The sequence below is a fragment of the Mytilus edulis genome, chromosome 12 (assembly GCF_963676685.1).
Source record: "Mytilus edulis chromosome 12, xbMytEdul2.2, whole genome shotgun sequence".
NCBI lineage: Eukaryota > Metazoa > Mollusca > Bivalvia > Mytilida > Mytilidae > Mytilus > Mytilus edulis.
In genome coordinates, this window is record NC_092355.1 from 15860204 (window position 1) to 15880614 (window position 20411).

General features: G+C 32.0%; 1 protein-coding gene across 1 annotated transcript; it reads left to right on the forward strand.

Moving 5' to 3' along the window:
- The first annotated feature begins 295 nt into the window (after nucleotides 1–295).
- On the forward strand, nucleotides 296–15287 carry LOC139497291 (perlucin-like protein). Its single transcript, XM_071285482.1, has 5 exons — nucleotides 296–369; nucleotides 12217–12323; nucleotides 12806–12896; nucleotides 14006–14213; nucleotides 15221–15287. Exons 1-5 carry the CDS (start codon nucleotides 339–341, stop codon nucleotides 15243–15245), a joined length of 462 nt encoding a protein of 153 aa, XP_071141583.1. The 5' UTR covers nucleotides 296–338; the 3' UTR covers nucleotides 15246–15287.
- Nucleotides 15288–20411: the final 5124 nt, after the last annotated feature.

Below are 20411 nucleotides of genomic sequence, written 5' to 3' on the forward strand. Positions count from 1 at the left end.
TACATTGTATATGTATGTTCAAAATATACAGAAAACACTAAACAATTGATATTAACGGGGAGAATAACCGGACATTGAAAAAAAGGGGAGGTAAAAAAAAATGGTCCTCTCTCTAAGTACTTGTTCATGTTATTACCTTTGATACTTTTTCTAAAATTCTCCAGTCATAAAACCTTTTTTCAACAGTTTACATGCTTTTGACTACTTTCTAAATGCCAGCAATTTCGAGATAAAGGTTTACATGGACTTGTCTATAGAATTGCGATAAGAAATATCATAAGATACAAGACGTATGCATAAGATTATATATTCATATATCTAAGTACTTGTATGAGGACATGTTGTACTACATTTTGATATGTTTATTTGGTATGTCACCTTTATTTCTTTAATTTACATTAACTGTTAAACAATTTTTTGAATGTTTTGAAATACTAAGGCTTTTCTACCTAAGGCATAGATTACTTTAGCTGTATTTGACAAAACTTTTAGGAATTTTGGTTCTCAATGCTCTTCAACTTTGTACTTTATTTGGCCTTTTTCACTTTTTTGGATTCGAGCGTCACTGATGAGTCTTTTGTAGACAAAACGCGCGTCTGGCGTATATATTAAATTTAGACCTGGTATCTATGGTGAGTTTATTTACTAAGATGAATTGGTAAAAGTGTTCCGAGATTTTGGCAGTATTATTAACTATATATTAAGACCATGCTACTTTATATTATGACTGAAACTTTTTGTTTTGTTTATAAATGTATTGATCAAATAAATACAAGAACATAAAGTTAGGTTGATATCGTCTTCAAGTTAATTGTTTAGTAGAAAATATAAAAAAGAAGATGTGGTATGATTGCCAATCTGACAATTCTCCACTAGAGACAAAACTAACACAGAAATTCACAACTATAGGCCACCGTACCAGTCGGAAAGCAAGCCCTTAGAAACGACCGTTGTTGCTACTTTCTTAAGACAACAATGGGACTGATATTAAAACCCGCCATTCTGAAATTGTGTTAATTTCGCAAAAAAGTAATTTGGGGCCAATTTTGAATTTTTCTTTTGTCCCATTTTTAAATTGCCATTAGGGTCAGAAATAGATTTCCTTCGATTTTTTTAAAGCATGGTTGATCATGGTTCTTCTTTAATATTAAGGAAAATAATACTTAGGGAACATATATCTAATACTTAGGGAATAAAATTAACGGTACCAATTTTCTTGCACCAGATGCGCATTTCGACAATACATGCCTCTTCAGTGATGCTCGTGGCCAAAATATTTGAAATCCAAAGCTTATATAAAAGATGAAGAGCTATACTCCAAAAGGTCCAAAAAGTATAGCCAAATCCGTGAAAGGAATCAGAGCTTTGCATGAGGGAGATACATTCCTCAAGTTATAATAATTTCTATCATTTTGTAACAGTAAATTTTAATAACACGAAAAATCCGTATTTTCATGCCAGTACCGAAGTACTGGCTACTGGGGTGGTGATACCCTCGGGGACTTATAGTCCATCAGCAGAGGCATCGACCCAGTGGTAGTAAGAAAATTAACGGTACCAATTTTCTTGCACCAGATGCGCATTTCGACAATACATGTCTCTTCAGTGATGCTCGTGGCCAAAATATTTGAAATCCAAAGCTTATATAAAAGATGAAGAGCTATAATCCAAAAGGTCCAAAAAGTATAGCCAAATCCGTGAAAGGAATCAGAGCTTTGCATGAGGGAGATACATTCCTTAATTTATTATAATTTCTATCATTTTGTAACAGTAAATTTTAATAACACAAAAAATCCGTATTTTCATGCTAGTACCGAAGTACTGGCTACTGGGATGGTGATACCCTCGGGGACTAATAGGGAACATATATGTATTCTAGTGAGTTTCCACCAGGCATGCTTGGAGGATATCTTGAGCATTTTAGAGAAGCTAATATCGTTAATACACCATTACATTCCCATTAATGTCAATCAAATATAAAAGTTATAGTGAAGAGCTTGTATGAGCTTTTTGTAAGCCCTTTGTACGCCAGGGCCCTGTATTAATAAAGATTTTCTATGTTGCCCTAGAAAATTAGTTAATTGACACAAAAGTAGATATATCAAAACTTGAGGTTTAACAGTTTTAATTTAGGGACATTTCATCAACATGAGAACGACAAGTTCTAATATAACTAAAACATATTTATATAAAGCCGATCAAAAGAACACAACAGTGGTTGTAAAAAAACCCACATTACATCAAAACAGAAACAAGTCACCTTAACAGTTATCATTACTTGAAAATAAATATTAACGGTGTTGTCAAATCTATAAAAGATATTGATTAAACACTATATACAAATGTAGGAAAAAAGAAATGGATTCACAATTATAATTTTTTGAAGAATAATAACAAATCAAAACATGGACATATGGTTGATGTCTCCTTTGGTGCTGGGAATATTTGATAAATATATTGTGTTGTATAGCGTTATAAACCATAACAAAGTGTATATATTGTACAAAAAAATTTACATTTAGTATTATCGACAAACACATTTAAATTAATACCTACCTTTCCTGTCTACAAACAATAATATTTGGTAGCTGTATTTTGATTTTCGCGGGGCCCGTGCAAATCCGGTCCGCGGATATTCAAACCAACATTCAACACTGAACAATAAATACTACAATAACTTCATCTCCTCTACAAATAGCACTATAAACAAATAAGTCTTTATGCTAATTCACAGAAACCTGAATAAATTCCTCCAAAGGAGTAGGTCAACTCCTTCAGGTCGGCCTAAATTAACACCCATCATAATAACTGACAGTAAAGGGTTTAATTTACAGTCGCAAGCCTTTACATCAGCTGAAAAGGATCTAACCTGGTATTGTATGAGAGGAGCTAGAATTAGAAATTGTAGAGAGTGGATTCGAGAGTTCATTGATGCGATTATAGAAGAAGAAGGCAATATATGGGTGTACATATGGGCAGGAACCTGTGATTTTACTGCAAAAAACGGGAAATATATATCCCTGCGTACGCACGACACTGAATCAATTACTGAGGACTTTATTTCAGAAGCTAACCTCATCATCCAATGTGTCAACGCCCATCCTGGATGTAAAATAACTATATTAGAAGTACCACTATATAGCATCGTAATTTGGAATTGGGCCGCTGGTATAGGTAGGGACGATAGAGAAAGGTTTCATGACCAAGAAAAACAACTTGAAGAACAAATAATTGCTGTGAATCGAAAAATTAGAGAACTTAACGAAACAAGCGAAAGTTACTCCCCAAAATTTAGCTCAGACCTTACAATCATCCAAAAATATAGAAAAAGTAGTAACCATCAAGTAGCCAGAAGGGTACAACACAGATTTGAATTATACTTTGACGGGATACACCCTAGGCAATTACTCTCTAAAGTCTGGCTGAGAAAAATAGAACAACAAACAATAAAAGACTGCTGGGAAAATATAAATTAGTATTCTATGATTTAAAAGAAAACATCTTATCTCTAAATTGTAAGCGTGGGTTTCTCCACACTAAACTGTAATAAATTGGAAACCCATCATCATTAAAGCTACACTTTTTTATACATCAATAGAAAAAGAAAAACAGCATATGTTCTCTCCTAGACAGTAAGCGTGGGTTACTCCACACTAAACTGACATTTTATGTGTATTGAAAGTGAACGAAGGACCAAGGTTATTTTAGATTTTAACAAGCACAATGTTGCATTCTTCTAGACAGTAAGCGTGGATTCCACCACACTAAACTGACATCTTATAAAGTTTGGCTGCATTCTCTGAAACAAGTAAGCGTGGATTTCTCCACACTAAACTAACATTGTGTCTCTAGTGATAAACAACCAAAGGGCAGAGGTCATTTTAGATTTTAAATACTAATCCAATACAAGGTTTTAGTAACATTATCCTGAACAGTAAGCGTGGATTACACCACACTATACTGACATCCTATAGAGTTCGACTGCATACTTCTGAACAAGTAAGCGTGGGTTTCCCCACACTATACTATTTTACAGAAATTTATAATCGAGCCTACAATCCAAAAACTTTAAACTTTTAACAGTGTTCAACCAAAAGCCTATATCAAAATTTTTAACCACATCTTACCAGCATTTTATTATAAACTGTTTTTATCATTTTGAAGATCTGATCATAAATTTTAATCATATTTTATCAGAGCTGTTTTTATTGTAATGCATATTTTAGAACTAGCATTAATATAGAACTATTTTAACTCGTACCATATATCTTAGACTGCATTTTAAAAGAACTGCTTATCACAAGATAACATAATATTAAACATTACATAAATATTTACATATATGTTAAAAAGAAGAATAATGGATAAAATATTATCAACACGCTCTGCTTCAAGGACATCTGAAGAAAAATACAGGCAAAAAACCTTCGATCTGAATCTTGACAAAGCCATCTCTAAGAAAATTTTAGCTGCAAGAAGAGAAGTGCACTTTGCATATGAACAAACAAAAGGTGGATTGGTCGGGACTGTTGATGCAGTGACATTTGAATTAATAAAGAATGCTATCCCACACTACTATGAAAATATTATGCCAGATATTAGATACGCCAAAACAACAGACGATCAAGACAGAAGAGGACTCACAGTCAGTAAAGTTTTCAAAGTATTTAATAAACATCAACATCAGTATACACTCACTCTTTATTACACAAACTGTAAATTTCTGGTAAATGGTAAAGATGTCCACACCTTTATTACAACCGACATACCAGAAATACATAAAGTGATACAGGAAGTGATCCTAAATGGAGACAAAGTAGATCTCAAACGGCTAAATGAGAAACTTGAAGAAGAACTGCATAAGCTGACTAATCAATTAAGATCTGACACCCCAAGATAATAATACATCGCACAGGCCACTAAATTATAATGATGAAGCGCAATGTAGCAAATGTAACAGAAATGTGCAATGGCGAGCCATATACTGTGACAAGGGACATCACTGGGTACACTACAGATGTATCAATTTATCTGACGCTGAAATTGAGGCAGCTGAAAAATTAAATGATAATGAGTATTATACATGTAAACTTTGCATATCTGAACCTCATGCTACCACACAATCATTGAATTCGATGAAAGCAAATAAAAATGCATCGATAGATTCAACCTATTCATCTACTCAGTCAATTAAGAGTCATAATTGTCAAAATGGATTACAAGCACTACTAGATGAGGAATTACATGCTGTATGTAATATCTGTAACAAAATCACAGATGCACAGGTTGTGCGATGTTCATCCTGCACTCAACCATGCCACATCTCTTGTACATCGTACGATGGACATGAGTACATATGCTCAAGCTGTGAAATTGACATTGATATATCAAAGGAAAGCAATAATAGCAGGATTGAGACCCTAGAAAAAGATTCAAACACTCAAATTAAAGAGCCTTATCCATGCTCAGTTAATCCAACAAAAACTGTAGCTCAGGACAACTCCTCAAATTCATCATCTATGAAAACCATTGTGGAGGAAAGTTTAGAAATTACCTCTCTAAAACGCGCCAACAGAACATATCCATGTCATCGCTGAAATCCACAATTCTCAACCTTCTGAATCTGACACAGACATGCCAAAGAAAACTAAAGCAATCAAAATGAGTGAAATAAGACAAAGAGAACAAAAACTTAAGAAGAAGGAAGAACTCAAAATTAGAGAAAAAATAAATGAAGAAATGCAAAATGAAAGAGTCTGGTTACAGTCATATGTCAGCAAACTTGAAATGAGTATCAATAAACTCGAAAAATCAAACAAAATTCTACAAAAAAAACGTGATGTAAACGCTCACAATGTTGACAATAGTGATAATCAACAATAGCAGACTCATAAGTGCAACTCTTACCAACAAAGCTCTGCTAACAAACACATTGATCAAGCAGTCACAAAATTACATGAAAAAGTTTCAGTATTTATATTACAACAAATGGACACTCAATTTGATAAGATAATCAGCCAATTCAATGAGAACTCTAGCAGTCCACCTAACAACATTAGCAATAACCCTCAAGGTCATGAACCAACAATCTATAAGGAGAGAACAGAAGTGGGAAACAACACGACTCTGAGATCACATATGACCCACAATACAAAAACAAACACCACAGTGAAATCAATGACACATCCTCCTCCCACAACAAGACAAAATAATGATCAACCGCAAGTATGTCAACAATCTAGAAGGGTCGAGACTCTAAACCATATATCAGCACCACCTATCTATGGGCAACCAATATTCTACAATGATCAGGTCCCTATTGTGACAAATCAGTCAAGATACAATGCACATAATATGAATGTACAGTAGCTCCTCATATAACACCAAATATCAATGATATTTAATACAATTCTCTTCATAATGGCATGCTGAGACACGGTTATCCAGTTGCCTCTAATTATATCCAAAACAACCCTAACTTTCCAGTCCAACAGAACCATTTTTTAGGGGTAAGACCGAACCAACTATAATTTGTGCAACACATGATGAAGCCAGTTCACCACAAAAGAACCCTCAAATTTTATCTTTTAACTGTAAAAATGCAAAGACAATTTCCCCTTTCATGGAAAATTTTAAAAACAAAAATGGATATCTTATTGCTTCAAGAACACTGGCTATTTTATCATGAACTTTATTTGTTAGACGAAATACACACTCAATTTTGCGGCAAAGGGAAAGCCGTTGACTCAGACAGTAGCACATGTGACTTATTTATTAGATCTCACAGAGGATATGGAGGAGTAGCAGTTATATGGGATAGAACCATTGATCAATATGTTAAACCTTTAGATGATGGCAATAACAGAATTCAATGCATTGAGTTAACAATAAAAAAACCAGTGCTAATTGTGTCAGCTTATTTACCAACAAAAGCAGATAACGACAAATATGATGAATATAGTGAGTGTATCGACCAATTATTTGAACTTATCCAGAAATATGATACAACCCATGATGTTATTATAGGAGGCGACTTCAATGAAGATATATCAAAGACAAATAATTCAAGAAGAGCACGTAAATTAAATAAATTTATTGAAGAATGCAACATGAAAATAGATTTAAAAGGTCCAACGTTTATTAATGTAAAAGGAGTCGAAGTGTCTGAAATTTACTATTTCATATATAAAGTGAACAACTTTGAAAATCTCGAATCTACAAGGCTAGTTGATATACCCTCCAATGTATCTGATCACTATCCAATCAAGGTTATACTTCCATGTGAACTTCCATGTGAATCCTCAAATAAAAGACAGTCTCCACCAAAACAAAACAGCATATAAAATTTGGAAAGATGAAGGTAGACCAAATGACCCTGATCATCCGTCAGTTAGAATGAAAAAAGAAACAAGAAGAGTTTTCAGATCTGAAATACGAAAAGAAGAAAACAAGCGTAAACATGTCGAAAGAGATAGAATAATAACTGCGAACACCCAAGATAAGAGATTGTTCTACCAACTTATAAAAAAGCAAAGAAATAATAAAAACATCTTTATCAATGACTTGCATTTTGCAAATAACAAGTATGAACATGAGGAAGTCATTGAAGGTTGGCATGAACATTTAAAACCCTAGCTTAACCTATTTCAAACACAACCTACAATAGCAAACATCAAGACCTTTGTGAAATGGACTATAAAGCAATAAAAACTATATGCGATCAAGTACCGCATAGAACTGTATCAAGAACATAACTCTTTGAAGCCATTAAGGCAATTAACACTGGAAAATCTGAAGATATTTTTGGTTTATCAATTGAACATATATTATATGCAGGAGATGATTTCACTGATTATCTGCTAACTTTAGTCAATATCATACTCAAGAACAAATTAATACCTGAAATTATCAAATTAGGACTACTTTCTCCGATATTTAAGAATAAAGGAAACAAAAATGAATCTAAAAACTACAGAGGAATTGTAGTACTACCTTTACTATGTAAAATTTTGGAATATATTGCAAGAATTAATTTTAGACCAGTTTAGCTGAAGAACCAATCACCATTACAAAGAGGATTCACCCCGAATACATCGCCTTTAAATGCAGCGGTTATATTTGAGGAAGTGTACAGGCAATATAGTGACAAAAACAGTCCATTCTACATAGCTTTACTTGATGCCAAATCAGAATTTGATGTTGTCATTATAAATATGCTGATGAGAAAACTATTTCTATTAGATATTGACCCAACAACCTGGTCACTACATGTAATTGATGATCTCCACCTGAACACCAGTTGTAACATCAAATGGAAAAACCAGCTGTCAAAAGAATTTAAAGTACACCAAGGAGTCAAACAAGGGGGACTATTGAGTGCTGACTTATATAAATTATATATTGAAGACTTATTATCTCTATATGAAACATCAAATCAGGGATGTAAGATTGGTCACATCAACATTAATGCTGTAGCGTGTGCAGATGATATCGCAGTTTTGAGCGACAACCCTTATGATTTACAAATTTTAGTCAACCATGCTCTACAATACAGTCAGTTACACCACTACACGTTACAACCACAAAAAAGTGTAATCATAGAGGTGGATAACAAAACTAGAAAAGCTACCAATCATAATTGTGTTTTTAACTTGAACAATCAAGAAAGGCCAAATGTTACCAGTTCATCACATTTAGGTATAATCCGATCAACATCAAGAATGAAATCGGAAACACTTCATGTTGAACAAAACACAACAAAAGCACGTCGCACTGCATATAGCCTGCTTTCAGCTGGTTTTCAGGGAACCAATGGGCTGGACCCAGTAACATCAATATCTATCTACAAAACATACATTCAACCAGTTCTGACTTATGGTTTAGACATATTACAACCAGGTCCATCAAACATGACTAAATTAGAGTTCCAAAAATCACTACTGAAAAAAGTTTTATCACTTCCTCCAAACACCCCAGATCCAGCTTTTTATATCATATCGGGTGTACTTCCAATTGAAGCATAAATTGACACAACATGTCTAACTTTGTTCAACAATATATGCAGACAAGATGACAAATCTGTGGAGAAACAACTTGCATATAGACAACTACATATCGAATTAAACAGCAGTAGCAGCTGGTATGTTATTACCAAAAAACTTCTCTACAAATATGGATTTAGTGACATTTTTCAATTCTTGGATAATCCACCAAGTAAATATGAATGGAAAACATTAGTACAAAAAAAGATAGATTCAAAGAATAACTCATGATTGTACATTCTATTCCTCACTGACTCATCTGAACTGTGATGCATTTTTACCAAGAAATTGCCATCCAATCATTGATCTGAAAAATGACAACAATCCATCAAAAGGGGCATTATAAATAGGAATAAAACTTAAAATGGTCACTGGTACATACATGACACAGGCTAAACGTGCAAGCTTTACCAAGCACGAATCGCCGACGTGTAAGCTATGTGATGAAGACAACGAAGATATAGAACATCTGCTTCTTAAGTGTAAAATTCTGGAAAATATACGTCACCCGTTTCTTAAACAACTAGATGACTTCTTGATAAAGGAAACAGCAATATCGTTTTTCAACATCAAGACAGACTCCAGATTACAATTAATTTTGGACTGCTCGAAAAATTAACCAACATCAGGCAGATATCATTTTAAATAAGAAAGTTGAGCAGAACTGTGAACTTATATCTCGAAAACTGTGTTTTGCCCTTCATTCGATCAGAGCTAGAACGATAATTCAACAAAAAGGGAAAAAGAAAGTTAAATTAAAAATAAAACAATAAAATCCAAAACTTATGATAATATGTAGTAAGCGTGGGTTCCACCACACTATACTGCTATATCACAATTGAAAATGAACGAATATTATGAAAGCATAGTAAGCGTGGGTCACTCCACACTATACTGTACGATAAGACAATTAACGCCGTCAGTTAAAACTATGGTGAAAAGGAGTTCATTTCACACACCTATTTGGACTAGAAGATAAGCATCTAATCGCGTGTGAATGGAACACTGTGTACAAAATACTGTATATATTGTGTACATACAACTGTTAATATATTCTTGATAGTGGAGGTTGATTACTACTCATATGGAGGTTGTCCTGAAGGACGGAAGAAGATTCAGCGGTAAGGTAAGGACAGATGTACCTTCTTCCAAAAATTCATAAAATCAATCTAGAAATAATTAATGAGGCATTTCGAACTGATCAAATAGATAGCAACATAAACAATTCTTACCGACCAATCATCCATTAGTGTAACTCTACCACGAGACGCACAACCCTCTCCCTTAAAATCAAATGGTTGCTGTCTTAAAACAGTGTCTTTCAGAGTAGCATTTTAATCAATCTTATTCAAAGCATGATCATACTGACATAAAGTGTGACTTTATTTTGACTTGTGATCTAAAACCTAATTGTTGACCTAACTCCAGAAACTGCTCTGAAACACTTTTATATAAATATAAAGATGCATAGCATTTTTATTGTTATTATTATTTTTTTTCAAATAGAAGAAGAAAAATATTACTGAGTTTTTTGGTTCTTATTTATTTTCAAGTTCATGATTATCACCATTTATTCATTGGTTTAGTGTGGTTTTTTTTATAATTTGAGTCCATTTATTAGAACTAACTTGCATGAAATCAATGAGACAACATTTATTGTTATATTTAGTTTGTTCATACAAGGATTGCAAACTAATTTCCTTTCAGTTAATTAATGAAGATTTTACATTCAAAATACTTTCATTATAATATTTTTTAGGTTTAAATGAAAAAGGTAGGACCAGGTATCAGTAATTAAAAGGAACTCTTGATTTTTATCATTTTCATCCTGTCTTGATCCATTATTCATGAATATTTTTACTACCCCTTGTATTAATTGAGTAGAAATTTATTTCTGTGTTAAAATAATTTGGTTACAGCAGTTAAAATACTTACCAAAACATAAATATTAAATTAACCATTGGAATATATTAAATTAATATTAAATTATTATCACTATTATGGCAAATAGGGACACATAGACCCTATTTCACTGGGACTGAGTTCTGAAAAGTGATAAAATGTGTTTCTCTATTTATTTATTTTTAAAACAAGCTAGAGTCCCCAATGCTCTTCAACTTTGTACTTGTTTGGCTTTACAACTATTTTGATCTGAGCGTCACTGATGAGTCGTATGTAAACGAAACGCGCGTCTGGCGTGTTAAATTATAATCCTGGTACCTTTGATAACTATTTACAGTATCAAAGTATATTTAATAAGATTATTTTAAAAATATCCATATGTAAATAACAGCATATGGTGCTTGATATAATAGATTGTGCATGATAGTGCCAAACAAAGGGACGCAACTCGTGAATTACCGTCGACCCCGCTTTGTCAGAAATATCGACACATCGAAGTATCACATTTGCGTATCTTAGCATATCAAGTGGCACAAATTTGACATATCATAGTCCAAGTTATGTTACATAACATAATTTAAATTCAGCAAAGCTTCCTGAGAAGTTAAGAAAGAACATTACGATTTTAAATTTTAAAAAAAAACGGGCTTCGTTTTTTTTTTTTTTTGGTATAGAAATGCTCATATATGTTAATCACATGACGTCCATTGTTACTTTAAGAAATGGGATCAAACCCGGGTCAGTTTTCAAACTGGTACGGCCTTCAACAATGAGCAAAGCCTACACCGCATAGTCAGCTACAAAAGGAACCGAAATGACAATGTAAAACACTTCAAACAAAAAAACTAACGGCATTATTAATGTAAACATTGAACAAAAAACAAACATGTAATACATAAAAAAACGACAACCACTGAATAACAGGCTCCTGACTTGGGACAGCCACATACATACAGAATGTGGCGGGATCAAACATGTTAGCATAGCGACTTTAGAGTTTGTGACAGGAGCATGTTTATAAAACGTATAACACCAATCAACACATAATACATTTGGTTAATCAAAATACATACTTGATCGTCAGAGGCCGAAACTCTAGAACGTTGGTGGTTCTATATGGGTATTACGAATTCCTTCATCAAATTGCAAACTGGCAACCATTATATATTTGAAAGGGGCATTAAAAACCAACGATATATCAATCACAATTACTGACAAATTGTACGGTACTATACAATTTTATAAAAATATAAAACACTGATTATTTTTGTAGCGTGTGCCTTCCAGAGTTTTGTTTGTCAATGTAGAAACGGTTGGATTCAGCATAGTACATCATGTTATTACTTCAGCGATAATACGAAGAACTGGGATTCTTCTTCTGTACGTAATGATTTGGAATTCACTAATCATAAACAGTAGTAATTTCACTGCCGAAATGCGCATTTTATCAACAATTTTGTCTCTTTAGTGAGGAAATTTTAATTAAAAGGTAGAATGTGGTAAAAAGACAACTACCCGACCAATGGGCACAAATCAGCCCACGGCCACCTATGTGTCTTAAAAACAACGAGAAAATCCCGCACCCAGAGTCGGCTTCACCTAACCTCTTAATGTGTATTAGTTCAGTTAGAATTGACGTCGCTTGTCAAAATATGGCTATACGCAGAATAAGACAATGCTAGTAATCTAATTATTATAAAACAAAATCATATTGTCCAACTTGTTCACGTTTAAACGTCTAATACTGAAAAGTACCAAGAGTATGCAAAAAATGACATGCAAGAGTATGTCAGTCTTATCACTCCTGAGTATTGTGAGTAATGATTCAAATATAATAAGTATTTTTGTCATTTATCTTGCAGGCTTCATGTCAGGCACATCATGCAGAGCTTGCTATCATAGAGACAAGTGATGAAAATACGTTCATATGGTCCGAAATGAATAAACTTGGAGGTACGGCATTTAATACTACATATTGTAAATGAATACAATGGAACAATTTCCATCAAGTATAAAAAAAATTATTAACAAAAATACCGAATTCCAAGTTAAATTTTAAAAGAGTGAAGTCCATAAAACACACCTACGGCATTTATTTCAAATTTGATTTTTGTACATGTACGTAGTACCGTTTTAATATAGAGATATTTGTTCTTTGCTGTCCTCAATCTTTGTGCCGACTTTATAAAAGAACATTAGGAGTCAGTGCCTTTTTTAATGTATAGTTGAGGGTTGATGAAAAAGTAAATAAAGACAAACATATATGATATTTCATAGAAGAAACAATTTTCGTCGGTTACAAACCTTTTAGATTATTTGGACGAAATGCGTATGGTTATGACCATATGAAATATACCAATATGGTAAGATCATACCGGTTAATACTACGATGAATTGAATAATTAATTTTGCTGTAAAATGTAGAAAGTATCACCGAAAAGATGTCATTAACTAAGAGATTTTAGAATTAAAATCTATTTTCAATTGCATAAGAATTTGGTTGATTAATAGATTAAGTCAAATTATGACAAAAACGTTTACACAGTCATTTTTGATTTTTGTTTTTCTTAGCAACTTTAGATTTGGTCAATTAATTGGCGAACAATCTAAATGAAATGTGTAGCGAAACGATAACGGCATTACTCATCAGCAGTTGGTTGTTCAACCCTCATTTTCATTTTACTTACTCTTTTTTTTTTAGTTATGATTAGATCCATATGTACTTTACACTCAAATGAGTAAATGCATAATGTTTATAATACTCACTTGCCCCGGAATATATATAAAAAAGAAGATATGGTGTGATTGCCAATGAAACAACTCTTCACAAGAGACCTAATGACATAGAAGTCAACAACTGTAGTTCAAGTATGACCTTTTACAATAAGCAAAGCCCATATGGCATAGTCAGCTTTAAAAGACCCCGATATGACAAATGTAAAACTGTTCCAAAACAGAAAACTATCTGCCTAAAAAATGTACCACAAAAGGAACGAAAAAAATGTATTTAATACAAAACTAATGAAAGCATAACAAAAATCTAAATATTTCCTGCTAAACAGGACATTTTTGGTTGGATGGAACAGATGAATATTCTGAAGGACAATGGGAATGGGCATCAACAGGTGATTCTTTGGATTATTCAAACTGGTATCCAGGAGAACCTAATAATGATGGGGGAGAAGACTGTCTGGTGACGGGCGGAAACTATAAAACATTGTGGAATGATGACAATTGCGGGAGTCATAACAAATTTATTTGCGAGAAAAAGTAGGTAGATATACATTTTAATATTTTTAAGTTAGCTGTTTTTCTATTGCTTTGGTTGCTTTTTGGTTAAAACAATGTAATTAAACGTATATAACCTTTTATAGCTGACTATGCGGTATGAGCTTTGCTCATTGTTGAAGGCCGTACGGTGACCTATAGTTGTTAATTTCTGTGTCATTTTGGTCCCTTGTGGAGAGTTGTCTCATTGGCAATCATACTACATCTTCTTTTTTTTTTATATAACTACCAACTAGAAAATCAAAAAAGCTTTAGATCTTCAAAGACATGAGCATGTTATGAGAAATCGTCTTAATATAACTGTCCATGTCCATTTTACATCTTTCTGAATAGTAAAAGCAATACATGACTCACCTTGAACGATTGGAAATAACGGAATATTGACGACGTAAAATAGTGGGTTGTGTTAGATTTTGTTTTATTAATTTTAAGGTTTACACTTATAAAATTTAAGACCACATACTTGTTAATATCATTACAAAGGGCTAGTCTGGGAATAGATCAATAGAAACAAAACTGAACCCGATTTGTTGTCAGTTATTTAGTAATAACAATACCGAATGCACGTCAAAAATCATAATTCCCAGCTATATTGACAAAAATGAGGAAAACATGTCATTGACATTCTTTGTTAATTGAGTCATATTTGTATTATTTGTTTGAATCTGTTTTTGTGTTATAATATCTTCACCGTTTTACAATTAATTAATGTAATACGAGGTTTACTTAATATCGTTTTTAAAACATTATCATGGTAATATATCATCATACTGTATAGGAAAACTAGAATATAGTTTTATGCATTAACTGCTCAGAAAATCATAAATCGTTATCTCTCCCAATACATTTGTAGAATTACCTTTTCTTGCAATTTCAAATGATAATTGTTCAAAGCAATATCTTTTTAAAAGGATTTTTATTGAATAAACTAATACAGTACCATGTAAGCGCAAATACTTAATATGTTTGTATTTGTTCGTCTCTTTCAGGTTGGAGAATACAATCGTGGGATAAAGAATGAACAAATATGACAGAGAATTAAACAACAGTGTACAATATGTGTTAATTTATTTACATACTTTATACTTTTACCCAGAATTAACAACAATGCACGAATGTTCAATAGTAAGATGGAAAAGAAAGAAAATTTGGATTAAATTCGACAAAACCAACTGTTAGAATAAAAAAGGATGACATAAAATTGTTTTTGCTTGTTTTAAGATTCGAATGAAATCTACTGATTCTGTACAATTGTATTTAACCCTTGGTTAAAATAGTATAAAAAAAGCTATGCAATGTGAATCAATATCTACAACACGCAGGTACAAAATACAAAAAGGTAGATTAAGTATGATGTGGTTCATTGAAATAGATTTGGCATAGATTTAAGCCATTATACATAATATTTACATCTATATTTACTAACGTGAATAAATAATAAGTCTGAAAATACACCCTATACGGAGAAAGGATAGAGGTAGTTGAGATTTATTTTCTATTTCAAAACAAAATAAAGGAACAACTTGGTTTTAATTCGTTTTTTCGTTGCTTAATCTTTCGTTTGGTATATATTTTTTTCAATTGCTGATTTTCTTTTCTCTAATTTTCTTTTTTACTCATTTTCTTTTCTTTTTTATTGAAAATTAATTAATTGATTAATCACGTCAATGTTTTTTTCAATATTTTTCTTTAAAGTGTTTCACTCTAGATCTTGTTTAAGTTATTTCCAAATAAAAAACTGCATCCGCTGAATGAAAAAAAAAAGTACTAGGCAACGTCACAGTGCAAATAAAAAAAGGCAAATTTCACAGGAATAGGTTGATCGTGTTAATCTTCAAATCTTTAACATTGATATGATTGCAAAGAGAAAGCTATCCACCAAAGTCCAAACAAAGAAGATGTAAGCAATTATAGGCAAACAGGTTTTAAGTCACTCTTATCTTTGAGGTTTGGTTATCTATCAATATTTTCAAAATTTTCTGCTGTATACTTAAAGCTTGGAATATTGTGTATGCATTATAGATTGCTTCACTGAATTCTGTACGTATATACATCTAATATATTCATAACGTATGCATAAATTCCGTTATTATAATTGCTAGACATAGTCATCACATTGCATTTTACGGAGCTAGTTGAACATGACTCAAATGTTAAAAAAATAACGAGTTAAACAAAAATTCCATTATGTTTGATTAAGCAATTATTTAAAAAACGGAGTTATCATTCATTGGAAACTTATGTAAATTGAACATTAATAATGCTTTAAACAAAGATTTAAACTATTTTTAGAGTTTAAAAGCGTCAAAATCATTTAAATCATAGCTCCCAACGAAACACAAATATTTCAAGTTAAACTGATACAATATTGTTACTTTAACTTATTTTGTACATTGTATCGAAAAACATCTATTACAAAAATGAGAGAATTGAAAAGATTCAATAGAACGTCACTTTTTCAAACATATTCTACTAACGTTGGCTTTTAATTGAATAATATGCTGAACGTCTGCACGAAAAAGTTTCTCTTCAACTACGAACTCGGAAATGTTGTTAGTGATATCTAATTTAAATTAGACGAAATGTCTTTTACTTCAAAATTTTATTTTAGACAGTATGATCTACCTGTAGACGAAGCTCAATGCCCTAATCAAGTCTTGAGGCATAATTCAATATAACACAATGTTGACTGTTGTACCCCTATTTTTGTCATTTTTGATATCATATTATATCTGTTTGTTTTGTTCACATTTCGTTGTCAATATAATGGAAATTTATTTGACTGTCATACAAGTGAGAGGTTTTAGCTAGTTATAAAACCAGAATTAATCCACTATTTTCCAAATAAAAAAATGCCTGTACAAAGTCATGAATATTACAGTTGTTATACTTTCGTTTGATGTGTTTAAGGTTTTTTATTAGGGATGTTCTGTAATGAGTTTTCCCCGGAGTTAAATTTTTTTGTTATTTCCTTTTCATTCATACAGCCAAAGGTTAAAAGTAGTTTTTCTTTAGATGGCCACAATTAAATATAAAAATCAACATATATCACCAATATAAGATCAAAGGTAATGCCAAATTTGGCATGATAGTAATGCGGGGAGTTTTGAAAAATATAATTTATGGAATCTCCCTGAAATTTCAGTGTGACAGCTTTTTCCAAGATGGTCGTCTCAAATATTAAACCCAACAAATATATTTATTATACAAGTTCAAATTTTGAATGTTAGAAGTGCTCGATGTTTCAAACAATATACCAAAGTTAAACTTAAAAATGCATGGCTGTTAGATATTAAAATCAACACAAACAATCAGTCATGACTTAAAGGAAAGCGGGGTTATGGGTAAAAATGTCGCACAGTGCGTAAATTTTAATCGGTTAAGCAGAATATGACATGAGGTAAATAGCCTTGATACACAAATTCCTTTATAATTACGTGGTAAACAGGTTTAGTGCAAGAATTTCCCAGTGAGAATATTTATAAACATTATATCAGAATATAATTAATTGTAATGTTAGTTTCCACGTTTATCCAATCCTGCAAACATCAAAGAAAATACAAAGCAGATGAATCCAAACACTTCTAGACGGTCATTCGACTTTGTTTCTATGGTAATCTATGAAAATTACACCATTCTATGCATTTTTTTTTAAACATAATTAGTTTAACAAAGAAATAGCAAGTTTCGGTTCAATCCGATACCGATATCAATAGTTTTTTTAGCAAGAAGTGTCCGATTGAATTTAGAAAACCAAAGCGGGTTCAAACATTTGGAACGGAGACTTTATAATCAGGATGACTTTATCAGATTTCAATACGAATATTTATGTTTTAGCCTAAAACTCAGACGCATGTACTTAAATTCAGTCACGGTCCCACGAATTGTATTCTATATTATTATATCTCATTAAAAAGACCTTTTTGAGATAGGTGTTATTTTAGATTATATCGAATAATTCAAAAATTATTTATTTAAGAAAGTCAATATGGCGGATAACTTTACAATGACGACATTGTGTATTTGATGGCAAACATAAACCAATGAAACAAACAAAATCCTTTTGTTTTAAGGGTTGTGAACTAGCAAAACATTGCCACATGTTTATGTTTCTACGAACAAAGGCAGACATTTTATTATTATTTGTCGTTCGTTACCAATATTCAGACTAAAAACAATATTGCAAAATATGTATGTTTTTTTAACACCAGATGCTTGCTATCCATCAATCACTAACTGCCGATTAAATTTTAAATATTTGAAAGTTATATCAATTAAATTAAACCAACATAATATCTTGTACTATCAAAGATTTACATGAACGTATATAAGCACGATAAGAACTATTAAATGTGAAGAAGTACGCATAAGGATCATATATACACGAATCTAAGGCATTGTATAAAGACATGTTTTATTACGTTTCGATTTGTTTATTTGCATATATATAACACTTATTTATTTTGCTTAGCATACTTAGTAAAATTGTTTCTTAAATTATGTATAATTCAAAATCAATCACATTTTTTAAACTATTTGTATCATGTTACTGAATGCCTTATGATACTATAAATAATATGTTTGCTAGTGATTGATATACTGATCAGCAAACGAAATCATTTAATAGTCGGTTAATTTATGAAAGAATATTGCGACAGAAGAGAATTTGACACAGATTACGATATGCAAAGAACAATAAGAGAACATCATAACACCTATTTAAGATGATAAACAACGTCAGTGCCTATAATATTTACCTAATGGTCATCATTTATTATTTGTGAAGTTCATACAAAATGAACTTCTTTGGAACAAAGGACATTTTGATATAACTGAGGTTAATTAACCTTTTGATCAGACATTGGTGTCGTGTATTTTATTTTACTTTTTGGTTTAAGTATGATGAATATGGTATACTGCTACTAAGGTGGGGAGAAATTGAAATTTTCAGAAAATAACTATCTCGTTTGTCATAGATTCTGGCACTGAGATGATCTCTTATGTCAAATTCGATATAAGTCTCAACACGAAGAAGAGGTTGTTTCTTTAATTTCAAGTTCTAAAAGATATGCAAGAAGTAATAATGGAACCCAATCAAGGAAAGAAAAATCAGAAAATTTGGATTGGAAAGAACATCATAAATATATCAAAATGTGCAATAATATGATCTCACCACCTCAGTCTTTTTGTTTTTGATATGTCGGAAAGGGAACTCTGACTCAGTCGTCGGGGAGATGTACACAGTTCGTTCCCATAGGAATGCCGACAATTTGTTGAAAAGTCTAAAAAGTTAATCACATATGTTGTCAATAAGAAACTTATTTTTGATCACTTTTAACAAAATATGCTGTATGGTATCCCGATTTAGTAATGAGTAGTTTCACCATAAATCGGAAAACTTACTTTGATTGCTGATATTTTAATGTTGATAAATTTGAAAGAGTTTCGTGTAGCACTTAGAGGACCCAGACATGAAACTTACAAATACAGCGATGAACATCATGTTCTTCATTTTTGGTTGAAATTCCTAAGGAAAATAGAACACACTTATTTCCCCTTCGTATGTTCTTGGGTATATGTAGAGACCACTGCTCACACAATCCAAATGAAACAGAAATTAATCATTTTTTGAAGTCACTGTACGGCCTTCAACAATGAGAAAATTTCATACCGCATAGTCAACCGTAAGAGACTCAGAAATGACAAATGTAAAACAGTTCAAACGAGAAAACTAACGGCAAAGTTTAAATACAAAATTCTTTTATCAAGCAGTGAACATAATTTGATTTACTTGCATAAACGACGATTAGGATTCATTTTATATGCAAATTTCTATCAACGACCTTGGAGTCTTAATCCAATTTGATAGAGTATATTTGTTACTTTTTTGCGTTTTACATAGACTAAATTTATAAGTGTTTTTATTTTTTGATTCTAATTGATTGATTACCCCTCATGGTATTGAATATCACTTTAACCTGAGATAACCTCTAGTTTTCGGTGGGGTTCGTGTTGCTTATATTTTAGTTTTCTATGTTGTGTCATGCGTACTGTTGTTTGACCTTTTCATTTTTAGCCATGGCGTTGTCAGTTTATTTGTGATTTATGAGTTTGACTGTACCTCTGGTATCTTTCGTCCATCTTTTAGACATACGTTTTTTTTTGACAATGTTAAGGTTA

Coding starts and splice junctions, on each gene's coding strand:
- LOC139497291 (XM_071285482.1), top strand. CDS start 339: ATGTTGTACTACATTTTGATATGTTTATTTG. Junction 370..12,216: donor CATTTTGATATGTTTATTTG/GTATGTCACCTT, acceptor TTATTTTTGTAG/CGTGTGCCTTCCAGAGTTTT. Junction 12,324..12,805: donor AGAACTGGGATTCTTCTTCT/GTACGTAATGAT, acceptor TTTATCTTGCAG/GCTTCATGTCAGGCACATCA.